This window comes from Vanessa cardui, chromosome 18 (assembly GCF_905220365.1).
Source record: "Vanessa cardui chromosome 18, ilVanCard2.1, whole genome shotgun sequence".
Lineage (NCBI taxonomy): Eukaryota > Metazoa > Arthropoda > Insecta > Lepidoptera > Nymphalidae > Vanessa > Vanessa cardui.
This window is the reverse complement of record NC_061140.1, coordinates 7,964,226-7,991,098: the sequence shown is the minus strand read 5'-3', so window position 1 is coordinate 7,991,098 and position 26,873 is coordinate 7,964,226. Positions and strand designations below refer to the sequence as shown.

Below are 26,873 nucleotides of genomic sequence, written 5' to 3'. Positions count from 1 at the left end.
GAAATTTACAGGCTGTTGTTGTTGTTGTATGACACAAATTAGATGTAGCATCGGAAAATGCAATGGAATGAAAATAAAACCGATTACTGCCGATTTACACAACCAATAGAAATAGCTCCCTATCGCGCCACTCGATGCTATTCGTCGCTATAGATTCTCGCGTCAGAGAAAGCAAGTGCATGTAAATCGACGCGTCAAATTGACGAATATATTATAGGTCATATGATATTACAAGTTATTACGTTAATTAATTTGATAATTTGGGATAGCGTTATTAATTCTGATGTGATCGGTTTTACGAATTTTGCCAATGCGACATCTAAGTTGTGTCGTACTATAAATAATTTACGCGGACTCGCGTTGAGTCAGAGAAAATTTATTGAGTCTTAATTCGAGTGTCAATTTCTTGACAGTCAAATGAATTCTTTCAATCAGACAGTGAGACTGAGGCTATAATCCGGTATCTAGCTATACACTTCTGCATTATGCTATTTTCTGTGTAGCTAGTTAACCTTTAAGATAGAATGGTGCCACCGCTAACCGAAACGTCAAAAGTCCCAGGATTCATATATAAATTAACTTACTTGGTGTGATAAGTAGTTTCCCTTCCCCTCGGTACACTGACTGTTAATACTTTATCCCCTTCCACTTCGATACCGGTTTCGCCGGTAGCTTCCTCGCCGCCGTCTTTCTTATTTCCATTTTTGTCTTTATCCTTGTCTGTGCCATCTTTCATTTTCTCAGATTTAATTTCTTCAGATTTCTCCACCTGTAAATGTAAAAATGTTTTCTAATGTTAGGGAAAATCTAATATTTTAACAAATATGGCTATCAGAAAATATATTTTTACCTGAATATCATCGTCGTCTACATCCATCGGCACTTCTTCATCTTCTTTTAGTTTTTCAGATTCCTCATCTTCTTGCTGCAGTGTAGGTTGCTCGTCAGCTTGTTCTTTGGTTGCAGCATCAACCACCTAAAAATTAGTACAAGCGGAAAATTAATCAGTAGCTTAGTATTTATTACCTTATGTAGTAAGAATGGATAATATTTCTTACAATGTCATTACTAAAAAGGGATGTTTACTATTTATCATCAACTGCACCATACTGTAACCGCGGGACTTCTTGATTGTTAATAATATTATTACAGAATTCTAAATTTAAAAAACGATCCAATCAAATCAAACTAAGATATATCACTATTGATTAGTCACAGTACATACCTGAAGGTCATCTTTCTTAGCTTGTTTAACATGTTGGTAAGCGTCTGCTTCTTGATCTTTGTTTTGTTCGGGTTCAACGCCCTCTTCTGCGTCCTCCTGTTCTACATTTAATGTGTGTGCTTTCTTATGTTTCTGTTCATTGACATCACCTTTATATGAAACATAATAAAAAAAAAAAATTACAAAAATAGAACAGTTAAATTCAAAAAGAGAATCGAATCCAATAAATCGATTTTATTCTGAATCAGCATACCGAGTGTTCGTTCTTGATCGGTTTTCCCCGGTTTGTTCTCAAATCTCTTTTGATTGTCTTGCGATGTCTCTGCTCTTGCCGCTTGCTTTTCACCGCGATGCCCTTTATCACTTTTATCTAATTCGGATCTTCCAGTGGATTGTATATCTTCACCTACTTGTTCTTGGGCTTGTTCCTATGTTAATGTAAATTAAATTGTATTACAAGTGTAGTGCAGTTAGTTGAAATTTAATAAATATAAAAAACGAAAAATTTAGTAAATTTCTAAGACCTCTCTCAAGGGGACAAAATAATTGTTATTTTAATTGAAATGTAACGGTTATGTATGCTTTACTACGAGAGGAATAATTTACTTTAACAACTATAATTTAAGAACTAGTTGATATATTAATATCGAATATTTTTGGCAATTTATAAGTTAAAAAAATTGTGTATTAACTTACATATGGCGCTGCATCTTCGTCTTTAGCTTGTTCAGTGTTGGTCTCGACATTATCATTCGTTCCTCTTTCCATTTCTGCGTTTTCCACTTTATCCTCAGCAGAAGCATCGTCATTTGAAGGGTTAGCTTGTGGATTGGCCTCGTGTTGTTTATCTTGTTTTTCATCCTCTTCGTCAATAGTGTCAGGATTCTTTGGTAGGTTTTCATCTTCCTTAGATTCTGGTTCAGTTTCATCCGTTCCCATTTCAGGTTCAGGTTCTGGTTCCTTATCTGGGTTTTCCTCATCCAGTTTAGCATTGTCATTTGTTTCGTCTACATCATCACTTTCGTTATTTTCCTTTGATTTATCATCTTCGTCGTTTTGCTCCGAGTTGTCTTTATTCTATAATATTAAATAAAACGATATTAACTAACTAAAATTCAAAGATTTCTCAAAATTATTTAAATTTAAAATAAACTATAACAATTTGCATTGATAAAAATAATATCATAATATTTTGATTCTTTTCATATAATATCGGTATAAATTGAGTTTTTTTTTGGAAATTTTAAATAATATATTTATGTACCTATGATAAATATATAGCCAATTTAACTATAACTTATATAATATATATAAGAAAAATAATTTTAACAATGACATAAATAACGTATGATTGACGTATTGGCTTAATAGTCAAGTACATACCTGTTCCTCATTGTCATCTCCTTCCCCATCTTCTTCATCACTAGAAACTTCAAGACCATCTCTATTTCCCTTTTCCTCTTTTTCCTTACTTTCCTCCTCCTCTTGTATTGTTTCTTTCATTGTATCTATTTCAAATGGATTTTCCGTTTCTGTTTCACCATCCTTAAATTTAACAGATTTATATGTTTATAATACTATTAAATAGTTATATTACTCTAAACACTTCTTCTATAACTAAAAATATTTAAAAGAGGAATATATTTTTAGGATATACACGGACGGGCAAATGGACCACTAAATGGTAGGTGGTCAACACCACAGATCCATTGCGCCTGCATAATTACACTGGCTTATTCTCCCGTCAAATCGGAACACAACAATAGTACTACTGTTTGGCAGTTGAGTTTATGATGAATGGGTGCCATCTAACAAGATAGGCTTTCACGAAGCCATCCCACCAACTAAATTTATGTTTAAGCATTTGTAAGAAATATATTTCTAAATTCAAGTTACCTTGTCATCATCCCCATCTTCACCATCCACATTCATGTTATCCGGCATTTCGAAGTCTTCCGGTTCGGGTAATTGTTGTTCGTTACCGTGATATGGATCAATCTGTAATCATAAAAATTCAAACAATAATAATATATATACAATAAGTATTGTTTATTTAGTTATTTGTTTGTTTTAAGTCCATATAACTAATGACGTGTCATATCTTAAAATATTAAAAGTGTTACCCCCCACCTTAACTCAACCTTGTAGGTGTAAAACTGATTTTTATTTAAATCTTATCAAAACATATACAATTATTAGGTATATATTGAAACGTAGACCGTTAGTATCGTAAGTCGTGCATGTAACAGAATTACTTAAAAATAATAATAATAATATGTATATTCTTTATTGTACACCAAGACAAGTATAACACACAGGAAATAAATATAACAAAATAAAGCATGGCACAAAAGGCGGCCTTATCGCTGAAGTGCGTTAAATCTTCATATAATTTTATTTCAGATGACTTACGTGATCATCATCAACTTCCGGTTCCTTCATTTCATTGATATCCTTCTTCTGTTTCTCCTTGCCCTCGGCGCCGTCGTCCGCACCCTGCTCTTGTTCCTTTGCCGCCATTTCTTTCTCTCCGGTACTTTCACCCTTACCGCGTTCTTCATCTTTCTTATCTTTCTCTTCATCTACATCGTCTTCATCTTCCGAACCCCATATTTGTTGATCTAGCCTGATCATTTAAATTAAAATAATAAATTCAAATATTTTTTCTAAAATTAATTTAAATAATTTCAGTTGTGCCAAACTTGACATTTTTTTTTTTTATTTAATAGTTACGACACAAATTAGATGTAGCATCGGAAAATGCAATGGAATGAAATTATAACCGATTACTGCCGATTTACCCAACCAATAGAAATAGCTCTTTATCGCGCCAGTCGACGCTATTCGTCGCTATAGATTCTCGCGTCAGAGAAAGCCAGTCCATGTAAATCGTCGTGTCAAATTGGTCATATGATATTACAAGTTATTATATTATTTATTATTATGTACGTATGTGCAAAGATCATATTAGAATGATGAATTATGTAGGTAGGTAATAAATTAAAATCAGGTCATATTTTTAAATAAATTTTCACATTGCGGTTTCAATTAAAAATCAGTTCAACTAATACCATCTGGTATTGTGTTTTGTGTTCTCTAATCGTAATCATGCATAATATCAAAATAATTTTAATATTATTGTCTGATTAAAATATAGTATTTTTGTAAGCAATGGCAACCAACATACTTAAGTTTTAGGATATACATACTTATCAGCTGCATTCTCTGTTTCACCCATTTGCTTGTCTGCCTCATCGTTATCATCCTCATTATCAGATTCCTCGCCTTCTGAAACCGTACAAATATATTAAACATCGAATTGTATATATTTTTGAAATTATAAAATCGAAATAAAATCTCTTTCAATATTAAAAATAGCTTATATAGTTAATATCATTTATCACTATCTAAAATATTCAAGATTCCATGGTCTAAGGATCTCTGACAATGTATAGCTTAGATTAAAACTCTTGAGATATCAGTGTTAAAGGGCGAATATGATAGCTTTATATTGGGTGGGCTATTTTTTGGTTATTCATCATTTATATTTCTTTGAAAGTATTACTAATTATACCTTTTTCTTCTATATCTTGTAAGTGTGAATCAAAATCATCGGTCATGTTGACACCTTTTTCTTCTTCTTTGCAATCTCTATCATCCTGTTTCTTTTCTTCGCCGGGACGTTGCGCGTCATCCAATTGATCCTATAAATGTCCATTATATATAGTCAAGAAGTAATGTATAGTAACTGTTTGTTAATGTCCCACAAATTGAGTAAATTTGGAGCTTATCTCAAAACTACTTAATATTAAGAAGATTTAAGAAAAAACACAGAGAGAGCAGAAATGGCCTAGTGGTTAGAACGCGTGCATCTTAACCGATGATTGCGGGTTCAAACCCAGGCAAGCACCGCTGATTCATGTGCTTAATTTGTCTTTATAATTCATCTCGTGCTCAGCGGTGAAGGAAAACATCGTAAGAAAACCTGCATGTGACAAATTTCATAGAAATTCTGCCACACGTGTATTCCACCAACCCGCATTGGAACAGCGTGGCGGAATATGTTCCAAACCTTCTCCTTAAAAAGGGAGAGGAGGCCTTTAGCCCAGCAGTGGGAATTTACAGGCTGTTGTTGTTGTTGTAAGAAAAAAGACAACAGCTAAGAACTATTTGTCAAAGTTACATCAAGTATATGCTGACTTAATCGTTATATTTTCCTTCGTGGAGTTCAATAATAACTTGAAAACAAACCAATCACATGAAAATGTAAATGCACTCGACCTAATATAAACCTTTAATGTTCATATAAAAAGGAATATCTCACCTGATTCTCGATCCTTTCAGACACATCCTTTTGACCCTCTCCTTCCCCGAGACCCGTACCGCTCGAAAGCTTTCCTGGGCCGCCATCACCATCACCTTCCTCCATATCAAGGTCAGATTGTTTACAAAATCTAAAATCAATCGTAATTACTAGTTGAAAACTAATATTTTTAGCAGTTATTTTTGAATTCGAAATTAAAATAAAATCCTTATATTATTTTTTTTTGAATTAAAAACACATCTCGTTTGGATTGGTTTCGTTATATTCTTATATACTTACAGTGTTAAACAGTTTCAAAAATAAAATTTACCTGAGATTGACCAGTGATATGGTACACGAGTGGATTTAATGGTATCAATTGTTTAATTAGAAGTAATAAAAGTCTAATATACATAAATATTGAGCTGAGATGGCCCAGTGGTTAGAACGCGTGCATCTTAACCGATGATTGCGGGTTCAAAACCAGGCAAGCACCACTATATATAAGTGCTTAATTTGTGTTTATAATTCATCGCGTGCTCGGTGAAGAAAAACATCGTGAGGAAACCTGCATGTGTCTAAATTCATCTAAATTCTGCCACATGTGCATTCCACCAACCCGCATTGGAACAGCGTGGTGGAATATGGTCCAAACCCTTTCCTTAATGGAAGAGGAGGCATTAACCCAGCACTGAGAAATTTACAGGCTGTTACTTTACTACTTTTATATATAAATATTATACTAACCCTTTTGTTGCGAGATCCGAAAAGATCTTAAGCAACACAGATAGCATTTTACACGATACTCTGTGTACAGCCACTTTCTGCGACACGAAATATTGGACAAACAAAACGACTTGTTCCAATATTGGGACCAATCTCATAACCGCCGTCCGAACTTCCTCCACCTCGGACCTAGTTGCGACAAATTGAACATAAACTCCTAATAACGATCGCATTTTGGTAATCAAAGTGTCCAATTGTAACATTTTGGAATCAGTCGACAGTTTCTCTTGCAATAATTCTTTCAAATGCTTGTCTTCTAATATTTCTTTCGATTCTTCTTTTTCGTCGATAATTTCATCGATTGCGTTCAAAACTTCGATATTTTCCATACTCTTGTCAGGTGGTAAATGTTTTTTGTACAGAGACTGAATGATTAGCAGCATCGTCGCTGCAATGTCCTCTGTTTGTGAAACTATCGTGTTGGCTGATAGTTCATCCATGTCTTGGTCAAGAGGCTGATCCATTTTGTCAAGCTCATTTACAGTTTCTTTTAAATATTTCACCAAATTCTCGATACCACGTAGAAGCGGGTGTCGAGGTGTATAGTTATCAAAGACATTTGTCTCGAGCTTAAAGTGATACTCCATTAAAATTGCTTCACTATTTTCAATTATTTTAATCAAATTAGTTTTAGCATCGTTTGTTACATCGATATGGTTCTGAGAAACGACATTGAATTCTACAAATTCTCCAATCTGTGTCGGGATTGTGTTAGTCAATTTATGAAGAGCCGTCTTTTGTTTATCGACTATGGATATGATTGCTTTTGTTTTTTTATAAAGCGTCCGCCATTCTTCACTGTCCTTGAAACAGCGAGATATTGGGGATTCTGACAAAACAACATCGAATTCGGGCTCGTTATTTGAGTTCATAGTTTTTTCTGGTAGAGATTTCAGTACAATACTAAACTGGTCTAATAATATACTGGTCTGAGCGTAGCATTCGACTAAAACGTTCAGTTTATCTTTCAACGTTGTTATATTAGTATTGTCAATATCAGCTTCTAGAACATTCGTTAGATTTGTCGTAACTGTTCGTAAATCACATATGAATCTTGTATATTTAGAAATAGACTTCTTTTGACTATTTGTAAGTTTCTAAAACAAAATTTTTGCGTTAGTTATAAAATCAAATAAAATATATCCCTTAAATAGCGTTGTTAGCTCAATTTTTATACTTTGTTCTATAAAAAAGCTAAGCATTTCGACACCAACAATTTATACTCTATTTATACGCTAGCTCGAAAGAGTGCGCACTTCGCTAATAATTGTGAGCATAATTTAAATGATTGATTTCAAAAAAAATTATTAAGCGTTTTATTATATTTGTAACTTCGTTAATTTTATATAGGATTTTAAATTAACATGGTTATTTTTATTATTACAGTTATTATTTACGGGATATTTACCATGTTTTTAATTTTTATCCGTTGGAGCTCGATATTTCGACATTATCTACGAATGTCTTGTTCACGAGACGTTAATTTTATAAAATTCTTCACGATTTTCGGCATAAAAATAAACGATTTTCACTAAAATTCCAGTTAGCGTAGTATAAACTGTTAGTGTCGATTTAAAGATTTTATATGAATATATAAAACATACCAATAATTGAGCAGCGAATCCCTTACAACGTTCGATATTCTGCATACCGAGGTCGCTGTGGGGGGACTGCAAGGCGGCTGCAAACAGTCGGTGTCGGGCGATGTTCCTCTGGAAGTATTTCTCGCAGCCAGACCATAGCATTATTAGAGTTGGGTCACAACGCCTGAAATTTCATGATAACATCTCATATACATACTTTATTTAAGTCGTTATGAAGGTACGACCTCCTGATCATATGTTCTACCGTCAACCAACAATTATAACTATTGGTTGTGTTGCGGTTTGAAGGGTGAGTGAGCCAGTGTAACTACAGACACAAGGGACATCTTAGTTCCCAAGGTTGGTGGCACATTGATGATGTAAGGAATAGTAAATATTTTTTACAGCGTCATTGTCTATGGGTAATGGTAACCATTTACCATCAGGTGGCCCATAAGCTCGTCTGCAAACCTATTCCATAAAAAAAATCTAGTTCATAATCGCAATGCCTACGGTCCTAACGGTCAGCCTAAATAATACATTAACAAACCAATTCCATCTACCATATATAATTTTCCATACCTGCTCTTCAAATATTTCATCGCAGCTTCCAAATCCACGGGCGGAATCGTAAAGTCGTATAATTCTTCCGCAGCTGACAGTATGACCAAACCGGTGCGATAATTGAGGCCCATTTTAGTGAGATACTTGAACAGATCCGCGAGTGCTTTTCGTTTCTGTTGAACAATATTCTTTGCTTGGGACTTTTGTTTTTCCTTAGCTGCTGTTGAATCCACCTAAAAAAATAGCCTTTCATATTACTGCCTTTTTATTTAAGTTTAGAATAAGGATTATTATAATATCAACAGATAATTTCGTAGTTTGAATCGTTGGCGGTAGTTTACCAAACCACTAGCAAGAAGATTCGCAAGTGGGATTAGCCTGAGAATTACGTGACGTAGACTCCAAGGAGAATAACCTAGACCTCGGAGAGGCAACGTGAAGTGAATGCCTCTATTAAATACCCCAGAAAGAAGACTGGAGATAAAACGCCAGCGCTGTGCACACCTACCACATCGTAAGAAGAGCCTGGGCCTAGCCAAGCCAAGATTTTTTGTATCTCAATAAATGTCCCTGTGTGTGAGAGGCCTGCATAGGTCGGCCATTTGGACGCCAAGGTAGGAAAGACACTTCAAGTGGCACCAAGATTGGAGCAGATATCATTGACTCTTGGGCATTTTGTATCCAGTGAGTACAAAAATGTGATAAGAACAATCATATAATTATTTAACTTAAGTTATTATATCTTACCTCTAATGAGCCCAAATGCGCACTCGTCTCAATAATGAGTGTCACAAAGTCATCCAAAGCTTGAACTAGTGCAGGGTAACCGGTATTCGTGATTGTATCCTTACACAGAGTCTTCGCTTTGTTGAGTAAGGACGGAATCTTAGATAAAAGACTAACTTCTGTTATTATCGGGCAGGGCTGCTCTGATTGGTCTAAATATTTCTGAAAATGAAATTACATCATAATGCTATTGGTTCCAAAACCCTCTCCTTAATGGAAGAGGAGGCCTTATCTCAGCAGTGGGAAATTTACAGGCTGTTACTTTACTTTACTTTTTTTATGCTATTGGTGTGTCAAGAAGAGTTATGAATATGTTTTTAGTTGTTATGAGTTTTGTGTATGTATATTTTTAAATTACTTAGATATATTTACTAAGAGAATATTTTTAAAATTATATAATTAATTATGAATAAAAATAGAATTTACCAACTCACACATGCAAATAAATGGGTCACTTATGTTTATAACGTCATAATGCTAACAATTTCATGATGATAAAAATATCCTTATTTCAAAAATTTCAAAAATGGAATCATAGACCGACCTTTATATTTCTAGCCAGTACGATATGGTTCTGCGGGTCGATCATATAGGCGCCTCCGGTGGCACTTGCTCCAGTCGCTCTCTTCGGACGATCCCAGATACCGACGTGGTCTGCGCCGATTTCACTCGTGTTGTCCACTAGACAACTTGCCACGCTCTCTTTGAGAACTTTCTGCGATAAAAAATGAAATCATTAGTTTACAAAACACAACTATAAATATGAACCTGTATTATCATAAAATTATAACTATTATATATAAGCCACACATATTATATGTGGTTTACGATAAAGATAAGACGAAAGGGCTTTGGGCAATCACCTCTATAGGTAGCACTCACTTTTCAAATATTCTACCGCCAAACAACAACATTACTGAGAATTGGTGTGTTCCAATTTGAAGGATGAGTGAGTCGGCATAACTACAAACCCAAGGGACATAACGTTTTAATTCCAAAGGGTGGTGGCACATTGGTGTTGAAAGGATATATTTATTACTGCATTGTCTATGGCCGATGATGACCACTTACCGCCTATCGTTACCATAGATAAAGAAAACATTAACACTATCATCACATAAGACTACAAGTCTCTTTTAAACGTTTATGTAAAATAAAAAGTTATGAAACCTCAAACTCCTTCGTGTGTTTATGAAGTGCCTTGTGTGCCTTCTCCACTGTATCCTTGACACTCCAGTAGCTGAGATCTCTATCCCAGGTACAAATTTTGACGAAATCCTTTAATTTCTTCTCGATCGGAGCTCGTTTCTCTTTAATAAATGCAGCTACTTGAGCCGAGAACTGGGCGTAGAAGTTGTATGTGTTCCATAGTATTGATAACAGCTCATCTACAAAATTGTATTAAGTATTTAAACATAATCAACTAAAAAACAAAAATTTTGTAGTAAATACAATATAGTCGCTTACCTCGTCTTTCATTGCGTTCCAAATGCACAAGATGACAATGATACACGAAGACAATGTCTAATCTAACTTCGAACTCAGCGAGGTTTGATTTCTCCATAAAATCTTTGAGCACAGAGACAACTCTGGCAGACGATACTGTATCATCAGGGTCAGGGTTTAAATACGAGTCGATTACTGCATACATATAGAACCAGTACTTGTGGGCTTCTGCCTGTTTCCTGTTTATAAATGATTATCACAATTACATGATACATAAAACTCATTTGATTTTTATTAATACCAAAAATATGTCCAAAAATTTGCCTTAATCAGTTGCTGTAAGGGCATTTACCATTGCTTTAATGGACATTGACCAAATAATTGATTCAATTTTTAAGTCAGTTAGTTGAAGATGCAACACGCTTCACAATTTTACGTGCTCGAAGGTGAAAGATATATCGTAAGGAAATTGTATACCCAAAGCACAGAAATTGCTTCAAATTTAAACAAATTTTAAGTCTCCGAGATATTGAATATAAGTATAAACCCCAAACAGTATAACCCTTTATTCATATGCCCCTGAAGAGCTATGCCAAAAAAGTGATCCAACTGAATAAAGACGAAGGAAAAACTTTGCACCAATCCATTGCTAGTCGATTTAAAGCGCCACATTCGCTTCTAGGTTAAAACAATACGATAACCTTTCTACGCGATGTATCAGTAATTTTTAATTTGATATTAGATTGCTTTTTACCTTTGATATAAATTATTGAGACATTCCTTCCAATGGCTCATTTCAAGTTTTCTCCAATTAATAATTTGCTGACCGACTGCCAAGGAGATATCGATCATATTGTTCCCTTTATGAGCATTCTTATTCCACTCCTCGATTTTGTCCCGGAGTAATTCCAAACCCGTCAAAAATCGGGACACGGGACTTGTTATCGAGAAACCGAGGATCCTATCGACTATCACTATAATCTGTAAGAAATAAATAAATAAAAAGTCACGAACGTATTGTTTTGTAAGATATTAAAGATGCAAAAAATTAAAACCCTTTTTGACATATTATTGACAAATATTATTGTTGCCGTGCTGGAATTAAACTTGGCCAAAGAACACCCAGGTCTAAAAATATCTGCATAAGTCGATATTGTCGCATTTTTTACCAGAAACTTTAGTGAATTCCATTTAAATTTAACCCTTTAAGTAGAGAAAGTCAAACAGTAGAACATTATCAGTTTATAACAGCTCACTGTACTGTACTTGAGCATAATAAGTTAATATTATTTAATTATTTTAAATAACATTATTTTTTTAACTACAGGCACAAGAGATGTAACATCTTAGGTCCAATCCCAAGGTCCGTAGCAATGGCTGATGGCCACTTACTAACAAAGACCCCAATCTGATCACATATTACAATAAAAAGTAAACATGTATATCATATACAAAATTAATTTTAAATAATAAATAACAGTAGAATCAATGACTTACATCTTTAAGTGTCGGAAAATCTGGCCACTGATCTAACAGCTCATTTGTGTTGTCTTTTACTTTTTGCAACAATGGCAGGCACTCCCTCGTTTCCGATACCCAAGCAGAACGATAGAAGTCCAGTTTTTGATTGGGTGTATCTGGTTAATGCAAAATGTTTGTTACTTACAATAATGAATGCATTGTCATTTCCTGTTACATATTCTACATTAAATGTATATATAATAAAATAAATTATATTGTTTTTAATATTGACGACTTTATTAGCATAAAATTATATAGCCTCCCTGAATAAACACAAAAAATCCATTGTGATGTTTGTGTTATAGAAATATTAAAATCAAACTGGTATATCCTGATATCAGCTTTTTCAAACCCACAATCAATAGATAATTTTATACAAAAAATAATAATAAATATGTCATAATAAAAAATAAAATGTATCCATAAACCTACTATTATCTGAATATAATAAAAAATTGTAATAATGCCTAATAGTAGAATATTTTCTTTTTACTCACCATTACCATCAACTCTTGCTTTGATATGTGATACCAAAACAACTAAACTTGGTGCGATTTTGCCTTCGAAGTCCGCATCCAATGCTTCCCAGGCATTCTGTATAACCTTGCTAAATATCGGGTAACGCAGTAACAACGGACTTATAACATCATTTCCTACCAATCTCTTTGGGCTAGTTAACCATTCCGCACTGGTCATATTACGAACGAAGTTTGAATGCCACTTGTATATTAACGTGACATCTTCGGAATTTATTAAAAATTTAGGTTTATCTGTGGTCGGTGTTTTAATTTTCTTCTGTTCAAGGGATGGCGGTTTGAACTCGGCAAAATCGGTTTCCGAGTAGGATGGGAACATTTCCATTATCTCCTCGTAAGCCATTGCTTCTTCGTCTTCATCCTCGCACTTTGATCTTAAAAATAAAATAAAACCTTAATATACTTGAAAAATCTACGAAAAAGGATTTCAGTTTTCAAAATCTTATAAGATTTTTTTATAAAAAGAATTTCTTGCTTACTTTGTGACATAAAGTGCTTCTTCATCCTGCTTCTGCTTTTCTATTTCTTGTCTTTGCTTCTCCCACGCTTTAACCAAAGCGTCTAGAGTATTCAACATTGCATCCACCGTGACTTTATCAATGCGTTCCAATGCTATACTATTCATGCTGATTTCTGATAAATTCATCTTAAGGACCCTGCAAAAACATTACTTACATTAAACATTCTATATATATAAATAAGAATTCATAATTTATTTCCTCTTTTCAATACTTACTGCAGACATTCTACTTCAGCTTGGTATACATCCTCATTTACGGCAATGATGTTCCTATTTAATAGTTGTATAAAGTTGGATGATACAAATCGATTGAGGTGCTTTTCCCTTGCATCTTTAGAGGGAATGTTATCAGGATAAGTCAAGAGGGAAGTCAACGTGTTAAGCAAATTTGGACCTTGCTCGACCTTGACGATAAGTTCCCTGATCAAATCATTCAATAATGTAACGCTATAAATAATTTGAGATAGCGAACTCTGCAAAGGTTTCGCTAAATCAGGAAAAGCCTCCGAATAAGACGTGTCAACTTTTTTATTGAACGCTTTCGTTGAATACAGCCACGAGGAAGTCTCCTTAATAACAGTGTGTGCGTGTTGTATTATTGATTTATCGTATGTGTTTGTTTTTATTGCTTCAAACAATTTGGCACACGTTGATATCAAATTCGTTGAAATTACAGCTACTGTTTTATCCGATAGAACGGACTTTGTAAAATGCTTACAATCCTGAAAATAAATTGATATTCATTGTAAATGTTCTTTAAGAGGAAATCAATTCGAATAGTCTAAAGTCAAATCTTACCTTTACGAAGCTATTGTAAGAAGGTTCTTGCGGTCTGAACGTATTGCCAGATGCATATTTATGTACTCTTTGAGCAGTTTCATGTTTTAAATTCATCAATATTTTGCAATATGGGTGAACTTTCATCAACTTATCTTTATTTTCCGATCCATCTCTATAACAAGCTGCAGTTATATCTGCGGCCTTCTCTATATTTCTTTGCTCGCTTATAGTCCCAGATACAACACCATACAAGTAATATACACTTAGTAGTTTATCAAACATATTAATATCTTCTTCTATATATTGCACTTTGAGGCGATATTTTTCAACGTGATCTATTTCGCTAATTTCAGCCATAATTCGAACAAAAATTAGACTCGTCAAAAGGGACAGTTGCGAAGTGAGCATCTTTATTTCAATTTTAGTAGACGTGGTATTTATTTCTTTGGACAAAATTTCCAAAAGTTGTTTTTGTATATCATTTGATTTATTTAACATGTCTAGAATTTGTTTGTCATCTTTGAAGTACAATTCTAGAGACTGCGTGTTAACATTCGAAGATTCAATTGCATTTTCCGTAACATTATTTTGTTCTGAGAGTATGCAATGCAAGCATCTGAGTAGATTTTTATATCTCTCTTGCTCGAATGCCGCATCGGATTTCCTACGTTAAAACAATACATTTTCATTAGTAATAAGTTAATTTAAATTCCTGTAACAATTTAGTGGAACTGAGTACTTACAATTTCATATCAGCCGCAGCATCTAAAGTCCCAATATTTTTCCATATAGTATTTAACACTGAGCCTATTTGCATTGAATATTCAACGCGATCTATTAAACTTACATTTTCATATGCCAATCTTGGATGGGAATCTGCAAGAGGATAATCAGATGATATAGTTTACTTAAAGAAATGCACTTATGTCTCCTCGATTTCTCAATAAAATAATTATCTCCTTACTCATGATGCCTTTTTACTATGAGGATGGTTTTGAAAATAAGAAATGTCCTATTTTCTCCTCGTGATAGTCGCTTATTAAGAAAATATTGCAATTACCTGGTGTGTCTTGACACGTCGTCAATTCCTGAACGTAGTAAGGCATCAATGGCAGGTTGCTTGACACTCTCTTCGTATTTGCGGGAATTGTATCAGCGATATCTTCGCTATTAACTAAACTTTGCATATTTAAAAACGGCAGTGGATAATTTACTGGAGAATTGGAGAGCAGTTTATAAATTTCAGACATAAATGTGACGGAGAGTGATGAAATCCTGAAAAGAAAACGAAAAGTTAGAAAAGGAGGAAATTATGTAAATTTACACAAAATATGTAAACTAAATTAAATTATAATCACCTTTGACGGGCAAACTCTTCGTCTTCGCCGAGAATTTTCTGAATTACTTGGAGCTGACTTATTAACATTGGAGGAAATCCTTTCATAACTTTTACAAAGTTTATAAGATCATCTAAAATTTTCCAGGCATCTTTGCTAAATTCATTGCTTTTAAATCCATCGTCCGGTAATTTGTTAATGAATCTTAATAATAAAGGTTGAAGAACAGTAATCACTCTTTGTACTATGTACAAATGAATAGGCAATAGTTTAACTTCAGATCTTAATTTAATCGTTTTAGTGGCATTTTCGTTTATGTCCTTTATAATGTCCTGGATTTCGCTTACTGCAGTATTGTCAGGTACGTCGAAGGCTAAAGCCACATTTGATAAATAAATGGGATCTCTAACGACTTTAATAAGCTGTTTGTTGAGTGACTCAGTAACATTTAGATGTGTTCTATTATAAAGTTCTACTTTTGCAATACACAAATTATATTCTTCTTCATTTTGATACAATTTCGGCTGTCCATAATATTTTCGTAACTTTTTACTCACTTTAGCAATTTTCGAGGAATCTTGATCGTTGATTAGGTTTATAGCCTCTACTTCATTTTTAAACTTCTCTATATATCTTTGATTTGTTGGTATTTTAAATAACTCTCCAATCAAATATTTTCGCACCCATTTACAATGAACATTTAATAATGGAATAATTTCCTCCTTTAAAATTGGTGTTCTTTTATTTCTAGCCTTTTCGAATATCGACATCGAACATATTTTTATAAATCTATCACGCCAGTTAAGTAGTTGCAGCAAAAAGCAGACAACATCATCACTCATCGAAGATACGCTTGATTTTATTGCACTTTCGATGTAGTTATCAACGATTTGAAGATAGATTTGACAATTTTTCAAAATAGGATATTCTACAAAATCGTCAGTTAGTTTTCCTTCAGAAACAGCGGAGGAGTAGTTGAATGCTGAGAAACCGGTAGATGGCAGGAAGAACTTTATAACAATGTTTTTCAATTGTAAAAACAATTGAACAAATTCTGCATTCACTTCGCAAACAACCTCATTGTCTAAAGTATAAGATTCTACGAAAAATCTTTTGTAGGCTTCAGATACGGAGCGTTGATTCAAAAAATTAAATGCTCCATCATTCAAATGGGAAGTTAAAGCACGTAATTTATTCTTATTAAACGTTTCACTATTTACTTTTAAAATATTATTAACTATGTGTAATAAATCTTTTGAACATCTTTGATATGTGGTCAGTGTGCAAAACAAGGAAACCAATGCATTATCTGTTGATATTTCTTCATTCGCTTGTTTAATTGCGGGGAATGCAATTTGTTTCGAAATTTCATAAGAAGAATTATTGCATAATCCTTTAACAGTCAGTGTGTGATTAACGTCACTGAAGACGACGGGCTCATATTCCTCTGTTCCCAATTCAAGTTCTAAGGCTTTTAGCATTGCGATTTTCATTTCAGCAAGGGACGCGTTTACAGAAGTAGCAAAGTCGCTTCCACTCCTCGGTTTAATGTAAACATCTGAAAAACTGTTCAACAAAGCCGTCTTACTTGATATTCCACGGAGTAATTGTTGCCAAGTTAAATGAGCTGCCTGAAGCAAATGCGAGACTGTTGGACGATCTAAGCCTGTTAAAAAAACATGAATTCAATGAAAGTTGCAAAAATACAGATTAATATTAAACATGCAATAGTTACCTTGAACGAATGCCGTCATCGATTCGTGACATCGTATGCAAATTTCATGATATTGGCTGGGAAGTCCACAGGAAGAGAGCAAAGCAACCAAGTCCATGTAATCCATTGTCTCTGATAACCCTAAGTCCCAATCTTCTGAGCTTAGTAAGAAAATTTCGACCCCTCTGTTTCTCATGGCTCGAGATATTTCCCCATATTTTGGATCCATTGTGAAGAAAACTCTGAAGTTTGGATGTGGTTTAATTTCACTCAATTCACCTCTCTCTGGAATGTTTAGTACTCCGTTTGGTTCTAAAAATCCATTTAATCTATCTAACACCGCTGCTGATGTCAGGTTTACATTATCTAATAGTAACCATGAACCTTCTTCCATTGTTTTCACAAGCAATGAATCTACCCATTCAAATTTACCGCCGGCGTTCACGGACAAATGTTTGGTCACTTTGATTTTTAGTTTCTCTAAGTTTTCTATAATTTTATTTATTCTAGCGCACGATATGCCACATGATCTAGTACATTCTAATAATTTCTGACAATGGTCAGAGAGGAACGCTAATTTTTCTTTGAAATTTTTGGTCTCTTCGTCAGTGAACTTTTTATCTACAAAATTTGATTGATATGATTTATACCGGTATAAGTTGGTAAGAAATGTATCTGATTTCCATTGATTTGTTTCTTTTACTAACCAAATATTCCTAACAATTTGCAATGTCACTGTTTCAATTTCGTCATAAAGATTCTCCAGATTTCTGTTAAAGTCAATTTGCTCAAAACCTCCTAATAAATCAGAAACATCCATTGCTGACGTAACCGGTATAACATGAAGTTCATTGCCAGTTAAATCCGCTAACACTTGAACGATGCTACTTTTACCAGTAGCTGTCGGACCTACCAGTATGGAGAGCCAGTTCATTTTAATATTTTGAGCTAAAGCTTTCAAAGTCTGTAATTGATTCCTCAATATTAATAAGTTGGTCTCTAATGAGCGTCTATTTTTAAATGTCTTTTCTTTATTCCGCTGTAATTTAACATCCCCGAGGATTATTTCGTCATCTGTTAAATCAAATTGTGGACTAGTACTACTTCTTGGATAAGCTGGACAAAATATTTCATCATATATTTGTGTCATTTTCGCCTTGTCATCTTCGGTTCTCATACGGTTAACATATAACATATCAACGAATTTTCCCGGGGCCAGTGTCTGTCCTAAATTGCCATCATTTATGAGTGCTTCACACCATCTCTGAATGTCTCTCAAATTCATTTCCCATGGTCCACCCTTATGTCCCCATGCTTGCACTTGTGAAATCTCATGTGCAATTCTACAGTTGAATTTTACAATCCTGTGTAAAATATCTTGAGGAAGCTGAGGATATTGCGCTTCTACGATAAATAAGAGATCGTCTTTTGTCAGTGTGTCGATATACACTTGCGTGAATCTATTTAAGAATGAAACTGGCAATCCTCTTCTAGCGCCGCCTTGTTTCAATGGGTTTTGACACGCAAATAATTTCGTTTGTTCCTTGACTTTAAATGTTTTACCCAGTTCTGGAATATATATTTCACCTCTATGATCAAGACAAGCATTTAGACCTTCGAGAACTGGCTGAGGAGCTAAGTTCAATTCATCTAGAAGTATCCAGTCTCCATTTTGAAGAGCATTCAAGAATGCTCCTTCTTTAAATGTAAATGAGCCATCTTCGGAAGGTAAATCAGTTCCAAACAAATCAGTTATATCCTGAAATAATTTTAATGATTAAATTGGTATTCCGATTTTGGTCTGGTTTTCTGCGCGATTTTAGTATATTTACGTTTGAATAGTTAACAAAATTAATATAACTAGAGCGTACTTTTTTATTATCATATGTAAATAAACAAATAAAAATAGAAAGTAAAATGTTTATAATGTGAATTAAGTGGCAGCTTAAAAAAATTGTAACTTACCGTTTGATCACTTAAATTGATGCGGACCACTTTATGTCCAGACGATTTAGCCAAAGCTGTTACTAAACTAGTTTTTCCAACACCTGGATTGCCTTCTAAGAGAATAGCTTTATTCAATTGTAAGCCACGCAATAAACGCAGGGTATTTGATCCAGTCGTTGGTGCAGTAAATGTAAAGGTCTGTTTTTCGTCTAAGTTTTTATGAGGTCCACAGTCAATGAAAAACGGTTTGATACCGAATTTAGAATCATTCGCTTCGGCTTTAAGCACCAATTTCTTATTGCTTAATACTTCTTTCAGTTTCTCTGTATGTTCGTTTCCAAACGTTTTAATTTGATTAAGTAAGAATTCTATAGCGTTTTTTCGTAAACCAACTAACGTTTCGGAATCAATATGGCCCGTGAGAGTTGTACCGAAACAATCTAAAAACGTCATACAAGCACCATGTACATAAGCCTCGGAAACGTCTAATAATGTTCTTGTAACTGTCACATTAATAAACTGAACCCACGAGAGCAAGTCTCGTATACTGAATGGGAATTTGTTGGTGACTTCTGAGTTTTTCAACCAATCCGTAAAGTCTAATATGCAACTGCCAATACCGGAAGTACAATCTTCTTGATTTCCTAACGTAATACCTTTGCCGACACTTTTTTCGAGCACCTTTAGTAAATCTTCCTTCGAACTTACATGATCGCACCATATCTCAGTAAATCGATTACGGAGAGCTGGTGATAATTCTTTTTTACCAAAATCACCACCTGGATTCATAGTACCAATAAAGTGGAAATTTGTAACTGCCGATATAACCACAATATCCGAACTGTTTTCCATGCCCCGTTCTGACAGAACCAGTTGTCTTTCGGGTTCAAGTAGGGAATTAAGTCTCTCTAACACACTGTCGTCGGCTAAAGAAATTTCATCGGCTAAAAACAAATAGCCGTTCTCCATAGCCTTTATCAATGGGCCATCTACCCATTCGAATAACCTTCCATCGTTTTTATATTGCCTCACTGGGCGGAGACCTCCCAAGAAATCTGAACTTTCTGTATGCATATGACAATTAACAGAAAGTAACTGTCTTTGACTTAAAGCAGCTAAAACTTGGCAAATTGTTGTTTTTCCGCATCCCGTTTCCCCGACTAATAGAACTGGTTCATTATGAATGAATGCTTTTGCTATTAAAACTGCCAATCGTCTCATATTAAATGTCCAAACGATGTGCGAAAATTCGGTAAGCTGATTATTAAGGAGCATTTCTAAAATAGACTTTGACACCGGAGACGTAGCCGAATGTAGACTGAAAAGATTATCAGGGTTTACTGTTCTTTTAATATGTTTCTCTATAACCTCCTCGATTATATTTCGTTCATCTTTCTGGCGTACTTTACCAGCCAGAATCAAATAGCCTTCATCGGCAATGTGTTGGTCCCAATCATAAAACTTTTCCGTTGTTAATGCTTCTTTGGCAGCATGTTTATATCTTTGACCCCATCTGAACAAATCTCTCAACGTAATAAAGCCGTCTTTGCCTTGAACGGCAGCTGAGCCTCGCCTTCTTACTTGTAATTCTGCCATTACCTCGATCATCTTCTTGCTATAAGTAGGAGGAATGTGACACCGTTGATGTAAAATAGTTTCCAATTCTTTTCGGGGTATTTCATCAAAGTGAAGTTCCACGAAACGATTTCTGAATGCCCTCGACAACATTTTCCTACCTCCGTACAGTCCGGGAGGATTTTGGGTTGCAAAAAGCATAAAGTTTGGATCAGCTTTGACGACTTGCTGCGTCTCGGGGATAAAAAGCTCACGATTATCGTCCAAGACACGATTGAGCGCTTCCAACACATCACTTGGTGCTAAATTCAATTCATCAAGAATTATCCAATAACCCTTTCTCATAGCTTCAACGAGAACACCTTCCTTAAATACTAAATTCCCGCTCGAATCTGTTGCATACGAACCTATGTACTCTTGTAAATCTGTATGTTCGTGATTGTTTATCCTCACGCAATAGTTTCCGGACGCCTTAGCAATATAAGTTATGAGAGACGTTTTTCCAACTGAAGTATCGCCTTGAAGTAAAATGGGTAATCTGCCTATAGATATAATACGTGCTATATCTCGAAGGTTCTTCCGTACAGTGGGAGTTAATATATATCCATCGGGAATGTTTATATCTAGCTTTCCTTGCGGAATCCAATGGCCTTCAAAGAGTAGGAAATTTTGACCTTCAACTTTTGGTTCCGGAATTAATTGCTTCAATACAGAATTTAAGTTCTTTTTTCCTATGACGGCCCTGAAATATAAATTATAATCAAACACAAAAATTATATGAAATATAGCGGTATTTAATATTAAAATATTTAGTATATTGACTTCTATTTAAACAGTTCTACTTACTTAGCAATCATAGCTTCAACTTTAGGATGAGATGATCTATCTAATTGTGTAAGAAAAGAGAGACAGAAGGCTTCGTATAATGATCGAGCTACGGTGCCACATTTTGCTTTAGCTGCGGCTGAAAGAGCCCTACATAGCGTTCTCAAAGAATAATGTGGTGCATTACCTGCAAAATATAGAAATAGATAGAAAGTCTACAAAGGTTAAAACAACAACATAATTATAACTCAATATCAGTACCTGCACCATCTACTAAGCTCAGCTTTGCTTCTTTCTTAATTGTCGCATAAAAATTATATATTGATTCCAATACAGCTCCACTTAAATTCATGTGATATAAATAATCACCTATGAGCAACATTAAATCATTTCTGGCTGTTAGTTCATCAATGAAAAACTCTGTAAAACGGTTTCTTAAGCCGACTGGAAGGTCTTTTTTCCCAACGTCTGTAGCTGGATTCATGCATGCAAACAGTGTAAAGTTAGGATGTCTTTTAATTGGTACTTTGTCGCCTTTCTCGAGTAATTCTATACTCTCGTTTTTGTCTTCCAATAATCCAGCAAGGCATTCCAATATTTCTGCCGATGCAAGATTAATTTCATCGAGCAAAACCCAATACCCATGTTGCATTGCTTTAACAAGAGATCCTTCAATGAATGCAAAAGTCAATCTAGATGCTGATTTTACTTGCTGTTCCAATTTTAAAAGTTTATGTCCAAAACCCACCCACACCTTTAACTTTTCTAATTTATTTTCCGTCGTCAAACGAGTTACAGCTGCCTTATGACTTTGCTTCATTAAAGCCAACAATGCGGTCCAATTTTCCGTATCGTAACATGATTCTATATGATTTATGAATTTTCTGTTCTTTTCTACATTATAAAAACCTTTGAACATCTCAATGTATTCCGTTTTTATTGGTCGCACGACATATTTGAGATCAACTGGTTTGTAGCCGCCAAGTAAGTCAGCTGAATCTGACTGTTGATTCATATTTATAACGACAAGTTTATGACCAGTTTGTCTGGCCAAATACTGTATAGACGATGTTTTACCAGTACCGGTTTCTCCAACAAGAAGAACAGGCTCGTTTGATGTGACACAACACGCAATTTTTTCAAGTAAGCAAGCCGATTGACGTGTAAATGAAAACACAACTTCTTTATTATCAAAATCTATCGTCTCCAAACGCTTCTCAACTCTAGGAACTTTAGATCTTCCGACTTCCAACGAATTCGGATGTAATGAGACATTTGGTTTGTAATGTTTGCAATAAAATTCTGATTTCGTTTCGACAATGCCCAAACAAGTGCCAACCTTTTTTGCCAATTCTAATCTATGTTCTGGTGATGATATGGAACACGTGAATATATCCAGGGCATCTTGGAGTACTTTAAGAGCGGAATCTGGACTCGAAATATTAAAATCGACTACAGATCTTGCACACCATTTCATAAGGTCTCTCGTTGAAATAAGTCTCGAACCTCTCATTACAATGATATTAGAATTACTTTTTTCATTACTTTCTGTTGACTGCAAAGATGCGTCATGGTTGCCTACAGAAAACATCATGAACACTTCAATCATCCTCGAACAGATTGTCGAAAGACTAGAATATTTGGTCTGAATAATTTCTGCCAACTCTGTCTGAGACAAAGGTTCAACGTTTATTTGAGTCAAGTGCTTTTGCAACAATGTACTCGAATTTGACAATTTCTTCTGGAATCCGTAGTTAGTCACTACAGTTCTGTAATTTAGGACATAGATGAATAAATACCTTCTAGTAAATAACATTCAGAACAAACATTTTTCCCCAAAAATAAGTTAATTTCATACCTCTGTGTAACAAATAATTGGAATCCTGGAGTAACTGGTAATGCGTCTCTATATCCTGGTACGCAAAGCGTGTTTCTTTCTAAAAGGGAACTCAGTGTTGATGCTACATCTAAAGCTGCACAGTCAATATCTTCCAATAACAGCCAATGACCATTTTGAACTGCCTATGAATAGAAATTAATTAAATAATACAAATTGTTAACTCATAAATGACCAACAAGAAATAATTCTACTTGGAAATAATCTATTACTGGAAATGAAAGAATATAGAACTACCCTCATAAAATCTAGCCACTGTTTCGTAATGTTGTATATTACTTCAAAAATTAAACAAAGTGGTTTACTGCATCTGTTAGTTGGCTCGCTCATTGTGAATTCAATGTATCGGATTTTAATACCACATAATATCAAGAAGTAATCAAAAGTAAGTTACTATGCTCCTGTGCATGTTATAAAGCAGATAAATGTTATGTGTTTCCACTTGTTCTACATCATACTTACAATATATAGGTATGTTTGCACCTGAGATAAGCGTGCACCACTATTTCCGCTGTATAATTTATTAGTCTTTGAAATTTTGGCTTTGTATAATAAAAAATTACGATACATCAATCTGGCAAAATACTACTTATAGTTATGTGTAAACATACCTCAGTAAGAACACCTGGTGCCCATATAAATTCACCAGGAACATCAGTACATTGATGGGAACCCAGCAACATTCGCGAGTCAGTTTGATCGCCAAGCTGAACTTTTTTAAAAGCTACACTTTTACGTCCTGTGATAGCTGCTAAATGTTCTACGAGAGAGGTTTTTCCAGAACCCACTGGACCCATTAAAGAAAGAGCCTTCCCTAGAAAAGAATTAATATTTATATTTTTATTTGTCTTTAAAAAGCCTACCTACTAATACTACATATTATCTACTACTATATAATATTGAAATAAAACTAGTTTTAACGGATTTAAATCGCGTATATTCATTATTTTTATCGTCCCGACGTTTCGAGCACTTTACAGCGTTCGTGGTAACGGGTAGACTGAAAAAGTCAAATCCGTTAAAATTAGTTTTATTTCAATATGTAATAATCGCGAAAATCTAAAACAACATTACTATATAATATCTTTTATTGTGTGTTTTATGAATGTGTGGGAAAAAAGTATACTATAAGTATATACTTTAGTAAAAAAAATGTATGTTAAGTATTGAAAGAATTTACATACCTGATGCCACAGCCAGAGCTAAGCTTCGTAAATTATTAACGGTTGACTTAACAGGAACTAAATGACCAGACTGAATATTACTCTTATCATATATTGGTAACAATATACCATCAATATTAACAACATTGCTCGAATTCATATTAAGCTCATTTATATTCCCGTCAATAATGTATGTTTCTTTTGCACGAGGAACATTTTCTATTTCATCTTGTTCTTTAAGAGTTAAATTTTTCGATAGCATTTTTGATTGTGCCTCAGTCATATTTGTAAGTATAGCCATACATTCCTTAACCATCCTATAAGAAAAATAATTAATTATAAAAGAAATATATATTGTATTGTTTTAATTGTTGGATTTTATTAATTAAAACATACCATCGTATTTCTGTGTTTTCATGACGGCTAAAGTTTACTACAAACTTTGTCCAGTCCCATTGTGTTGATAATTCATTTGGCAATTTACTAAGTAATGTATAACAACATAATACAATTTGATAGTCTGTTATCTTTTGTCGGTAATCCAGCAATCTTCGTTTTTTTGGCGCCACATTGTAGGAATCCTCGTGATGAATAAATACTTCATATGGTGGTATTGCATTAATTTGAAAGTATTTCAAGGCATATCTGAAACAGATTAATTGACCGGATATCAGCACTTATACTCATTTACACAGTAACATGACATTCACAGAATTTTTATTCAATTATAAGGTTCAGTTAAGAAAAGAAATATTTTTTTAATCTACATAATGACCATGATATATAATTAATAATTTACATAATAATGATGCAATATTTACTTGTATGTAAGTAGGGCCATAATCACCGGCACTAATGAAATTTCACCTGTGCAAAGGCAAGGTGGATCACAGGTTTATTCAGTACAAACAATTTACATTGGAATATATGTTTTCTGTAATAACAGTTTAAAAAGAACTTATCGGTATATTTATACTTTTTTGAGAATTACTTTCATTTGAATATTAAACTAATGGTTTATCCGTACTCAAAATTAAGAGTTTACTTTTGTATTTAACAACTTTTCATTTACTTATACCTTACTTTGTGTTTATATTATTTTGTACTTAATAAATATTGAAAATGACTATATTTTATTGTATAAATTATATCCAAACTTACTGTAGAATATCAGGGTGGTCACTTAACAAAGCCAAAGCTATTGAAAATTCCAAATGGTGTGTTTTTTCTAAATCAGTACATTGATCATAGTTTTTGTTTGAAAATACTGGCTTCAACGGGATCTTGCTCGACACCAGTGCCAGTAGTATGTTTGAGAGATATTTCTTGAACAAGTGTGCATCTTCAAAGTTTAGAATGAATTCTGACAATTCATCTATCACAAGATTAATTTCAGTTTCTTCATTTTTCAGCAACTCCTAAAAAATGTTTTTTTGAAAAAAATAAAGCTATTTATTTCATACTTGTAACCAATATGTAGAGGATGAAGTTCAGAGATGTACATATAATAAAATCATCCATAAAATAGCATAAAGGATACATAGTACAATTCTTAAATGGTATATTATCATGACTTTATTTACGCACTTTGTTTCCTTTTTACTCATTTTAAGGCATAAAACATAATTAAAGTATGTAAAACTATATGGGATCAATAAAAATAAATAAAAATGATATACAAAACAACGATATAAAATACCATAAGCTGAATAAAGCTTGAAGACTAACCAAAACATGCTGACAAGTTTTTTTCAAATTTGAAGTTTTAGCTTCTAATTCAATGTTTTTAAGAGACGTCACAATTTTATCACACATTTTCGTGATCTTCCAGGTACAGTTACTATATGGTTCCAGCGGATATACTTTTTAAAAATAAAAACATTGTCGCCGGTAAAATAACGTGCCTCTCACGTGGGTTTGCGGTGATAACTGTGACATTGACATTGACACCTGTTTTTTTTTAATAACATTAATTTACTACACGGCTTAAATCAAATATCAGTATTACAACAAAGAAAATAGTGGCTTTTTTCCACAATCATGATTTTTTTAAATATATATTGCTCAGAATTAAATGATATCAGTTAAGCATGCTGTGTTCGCTTTGAATTTTTTTTATTGGATTTCATATCCATATTCAATAATATGTCAATATATAAATGTTAAATAATAAATAGATAACAGCATTTTTTATGCTTAATATGGTAATCAATAAAGAATCAATGCATTTAACAGTAGTACACTAAAATATAATATATAACATAATGGATATCAGAAGTTATTGTTTGTAACAAAATGTTAGAAAATAAATTATAACTTACTTAGAAGAGCACCAATATTTTTTAAATTGATTATCGTTAGAACA

At 33.9% G+C, this 26,873-nt stretch overlaps 1 protein-coding gene across 1 annotated transcript in view; it reads right to left on the bottom strand.

Annotated features, from left to right (window-relative positions):
* LOC124537188 (midasin) overlaps positions 1–26,425 on the bottom strand; it is a 29,918-nt gene extending 3,493 nt beyond the window's left edge. The window contains exons 1-37 of the mRNA XM_047113921.1: positions 26,237–26,425; positions 25,670–25,926; positions 24,905–25,153; positions 24,530–24,825; positions 23,957–24,159; positions 23,307–23,470; positions 21,710–23,217; positions 21,470–21,635; positions 19,067–21,365; positions 17,123–18,860; positions 15,409–17,053; positions 15,111–15,325; positions 14,794–14,926; positions 14,069–14,714; positions 13,487–13,992; positions 13,230–13,406; positions 12,712–13,124; positions 12,191–12,330; positions 11,448–11,674; positions 10,715–10,932; positions 10,418–10,635; positions 9,792–9,962; positions 9,209–9,409; positions 8,480–8,694; positions 7,919–8,081; positions 6,276–7,411; positions 5,550–5,679; positions 4,800–4,929; positions 4,435–4,510; positions 3,638–3,851; positions 3,122–3,223; positions 2,609–2,770; positions 1,922–2,302; positions 1,479–1,653; positions 1,226–1,374; positions 851–976; positions 585–769 (exon numbers count right to left, since the gene is read on the bottom strand). Of these exons, the coding sequence (XP_046969877.1) occupies positions 585–769; positions 851–976; positions 1,226–1,374; positions 1,479–1,653; positions 1,922–2,302; positions 2,609–2,770; positions 3,122–3,223; positions 3,638–3,851; positions 4,435–4,510; positions 4,800–4,929; positions 5,550–5,679; positions 6,276–7,411; positions 7,919–8,081; positions 8,480–8,694; positions 9,209–9,409; positions 9,792–9,962; positions 10,418–10,635; positions 10,715–10,932; positions 11,448–11,674; positions 12,191–12,330; positions 12,712–13,124; positions 13,230–13,406; positions 13,487–13,992; positions 14,069–14,714; positions 14,794–14,926; positions 15,111–15,325; positions 15,409–17,053; positions 17,123–18,860; positions 19,067–21,365; positions 21,470–21,635; positions 21,710–23,217; positions 23,307–23,470; positions 23,957–24,159; positions 24,530–24,825; positions 24,905–25,153; positions 25,670–25,926; positions 26,237–26,323 (15,221 nt within the window). The 5' untranslated portion in view covers positions 26,324–26,425. The remainder of the gene's footprint in view (positions 1–584; positions 770–850; positions 977–1,225; positions 1,375–1,478; positions 1,654–1,921; positions 2,303–2,608; positions 2,771–3,121; positions 3,224–3,637; positions 3,852–4,434; positions 4,511–4,799; positions 4,930–5,549; positions 5,680–6,275; positions 7,412–7,918; positions 8,082–8,479; positions 8,695–9,208; positions 9,410–9,791; positions 9,963–10,417; positions 10,636–10,714; positions 10,933–11,447; positions 11,675–12,190; positions 12,331–12,711; positions 13,125–13,229; positions 13,407–13,486; positions 13,993–14,068; positions 14,715–14,793; positions 14,927–15,110; positions 15,326–15,408; positions 17,054–17,122; positions 18,861–19,066; positions 21,366–21,469; positions 21,636–21,709; positions 23,218–23,306; positions 23,471–23,956; positions 24,160–24,529; positions 24,826–24,904; positions 25,154–25,669; positions 25,927–26,236) is intronic.
* Positions 26,426–26,873: the final 448 nt, after the last annotated feature.